Here is a 3,306-nt window from a genome sequence, read left to right as displayed (position 1 = left end):
AACAAAATAACACCAAAATGTACAATTTAACAAGTTTAATTATACGTTTGAGTAGAAGGACTAATAGGTTACGTGTTTCATATCATGACATAGTAGCTAAACCGTAATTATTTCATAAAAAATATGGTATGGAAACAACAAATAGCATCTAAATGTAGCTCATTTGAACATGTATACCGTGTGCTAACCTGGCACTAACTCCGTTTTGGTGTCTGCTGTGGTGTGCAGCGCTGCTCGGACTGTGCGCCGCTGCTCTTTTTTCTCCATAAACTCCGCTCTCAGTTCAGTTGCTGTGGCAGTTTTACTGCTGGTGCACTATAACTTTTTTCTATACATTAAGATTATATTTTTAAATATATTTCTAACACAAATGACAAAGAAAATAGGCAAATTGTAAAAGCTGGAACCGTGCTGATAACAAAAAGAGCCAAGAACGAACCATGAAACAACTAATTACAAATACATGTGTCGGCTACATTTGCCTTTCAAACGCAGTCGACGCAGGTGACAGCTCGTCTTTTGACACAATTTCCACAGACGGGTTTGCGGCATGTGTTGCAGGTGTCTTGTGTCTTGTTCTGATTGCAGCTCCTCCTCACCTGGCACTGCCGGCGTTTTTGTGCCAGGTGCGGTGGTGGCTGTCGCTGCGGACCGGCACCGTGCGCTGCTGCCCTTTTCCCCTCTATGAACTCTGCTCTCAGCTCCTCTGCCAACTGCAGCAAAAACTTCCTTCTTGAAATCTTGCTGCCGGTGCACTCCTTGTATAGGACATGTGCATTTATTCCAGCCAGGTCGAGGATGTTATAAAATACAGCCACTGGCCATCTTCGTGTACCGCCTTTCACGGAGTACGCCTTCGCCATCTGATCCAGCACATCTACGCCGTATTTGGTGTTATTATAATAGGTCACAGACTCGGGTTTTGCCTTCGGTCCATCTGTTATTCCTACACTTGTGTGCACTGAGCTCAAAATGCAGACATTTTTTCTCGGCTTTCCCTGGTAAATGGTCAATGTCGCATTAGCACATTTCAGCACCTTTGTGCTGAACAGCTCTGCCTGCTCTTTTACAGAGGGAGGCAACTCGCGTTTTGCTTTGCCCAGGGTGCCAACCAGGCTGGTCTTTTTGGCCTGTAAGGCAGTGGCTAGTTTTAGTGAGGTGAAGAAATTATCAGTCGTAATGTTTCTTCCCTTCCCCAGAAACGGCTCCGCCAGTTTCAGCACCACACTCTCTCCCACAAGCTGACCTTTGCTCCGCGTCTCCTCTTTACCAAGATACGGAGCCCCATTCAGCATATATTTGGATTGCACATCCGCAGCCAGCCAAAATTTTATGCCGAATTTATCAGGCTTGTTCCCCATGTACTGAATGAATTTGCACCGGGCCTTGGTGGGGAACAGCTGCTCATCAATGGTAATGTCAGCACCAGGCTTGTAACAAGCTATGCTGTTTGCCACAAACTTGTTCCAGGTTGCTGACACCAGGGCAAACTTGTCATCCTGCAGATGAATGCGTCTGGTTTCTTTTTTATCGAACCGCAGGAATTTCATGAGCTCTCTAAATCTGTTTCTGGCCATTGTTTCTGTAAAAAAGGGCAAGCCCCATTTTTCTGACCACAAACTGTCCACATTGATGTGTTTTGCACCCTGTGCCCCGCGGACATACAGTAGGGCTATAAATGCCTTTAGTTCAGCCACTGTCATGTCCCAGGAACTGTCACCAAGGTGCCGATGGGCCTCAGCCACAGTGCAGTCCCTGATGTGCTTCAGCATGCCATTATCGAAGAGACACACAAAGGCTGTGAGCGCATCTTCAATGTTGCGTTTTGCGTGCGCTGTGGGGCCAGCAGCTTCTGTCAGGACGTTTTGGCTCTGCTTTCTCCCTGCACGGTCAGTCAGCGGAAGCACCGTCCACGCCGTCCCATCCTTCCCCATTTCCACAGCCGCCTCCGGCTGTGATGACTCAGGTGGGCTGTATGTTGGCTCGAGGGGTAGGTCTGATGGTTCGGGAAGGCCAAAAAAACAATAACTATAATAGCTATAACAACAACTAGACTAATAATAATACCAGCCTACAATTGCAAATATGACCAGAACAGCTATGTAGCCGAACTCACCGGGAACATCTGCCGTGACCGGCTCACCGCGAACATCAGCCGTGGCCGGCTCAACGCCATCAAAGGGACCATCGAGCCTAAACGCAATATTTCGATCCGAATTCTTAGATGACAGTCGTCGCCTCTTTTTCCGCTGTTGGCCTACGGACTCACTCTCTGATGAGGATGAAGTGTTGGACCTATCCTTCACCCAGGAACGGTCACTGTCACTTTCCTCCGACTCCGATAGAGCCCCAGCATCAGAATCATCACTTCCCATGTTCTGAAGCATCTCCAAGGCAGTTTCAACAGTCATATACCTCCTAAATCGGTCATTCATTCTGGACATTTTTTACGAAATGGGTTTCTAACTAAGTTAATCAAAAGCAGTGTAATCAAATAGACTACCGACAAATACAAATAGGGTAGTGACGTTTCTCTAACAAAGACAATGATAGTTACTAAGCAACCAAGATCAACCGCGCGAAAAGTTACATAAAGAATGCCGCGAAAACCCTTGCGGTCAATTTGACCGTGTATGGCCAAAATAGGGTAAATTGATCATATTTTTTTGGGCTTTGGTGTAAATAATTTGAAAAACATTTTAAATGAAAATACAGACACTTTTAGGAAAAGTCAAGTACCAGCAGGATTTAATCTTTTTTTTCAGCAAAGTTATTGCACTTATAAAATGCAAAACGGTCAAAATGACCGTCATGGCAGTTCTAGTGTTAAAACCAAGGCTATATTGACACTTTTTCAGGCTAGTAAAGGCATATTCTTCTCTTTTTCAGGATACTCTAAAAAGGAATCCTGACGTTATTCCGGCTTCATTCCACGTCTGGAAGAGACATCACCTATCCAGTGTGTCTCTCAGGTAATTTCAGAGCATTCTGATGTACAGTTTTAAAATTAAAGCCTTAAAACCAAGGCTATATTGACACTTTTTCAGGCTAGTAAAGACATATTCTTCTCTTTTTCAGGATACTCTAAAAAGGAATCCTGACGTTATTCCAGCTTAATTCCAAGTCTGGAGGAGACATAACCTATCCAGTGTGTCCCTCAGGTAATTTTAGAGCATTCTGATGTACGGTCTTAAAATGAAGGCCTTGAAACCAAGGCTATATTGACACTTTTTCAGGCTATTAAAGGCATATTCTTCTCTTTTTCAGGATACTCTAAAAAGGAATCCTGACGTTATTCCGGCTTCA

General features: G+C 44.6%; 1 protein-coding gene across 1 annotated transcript; it reads right to left on the bottom strand.

The window, feature by feature from the left end:
* Positions 1 to 480: 480 nt before the first annotated feature.
* On the bottom strand, positions 481 to 2,025 carry LOC116694090 (piggyBac transposable element-derived protein 3-like). Its single transcript, XM_032523566.1, has one exon. It carries the CDS (start codon positions 1,932 to 1,934, stop codon positions 486 to 488), a length of 1,449 nt encoding a protein of 482 aa, XP_032379457.1. The 5' UTR covers positions 1,935 to 2,025; the 3' UTR covers positions 481 to 485.
* Between the last annotated feature and the right edge of the window lie 1,281 nt (positions 2,026 to 3,306).

The sequence above is a fragment of the Etheostoma spectabile genome, chromosome 1 (genome assembly GCF_008692095.1).
Source record: "Etheostoma spectabile isolate EspeVRDwgs_2016 chromosome 1, UIUC_Espe_1.0, whole genome shotgun sequence".
Taxonomy (NCBI): Eukaryota; Metazoa; Chordata; class Actinopteri; order Perciformes; family Percidae; genus Etheostoma; species Etheostoma spectabile.
The sequence above is the reverse complement of the archived record's forward strand: the minus strand, read 5'-3'. Positions and strand labels throughout refer to the sequence as shown.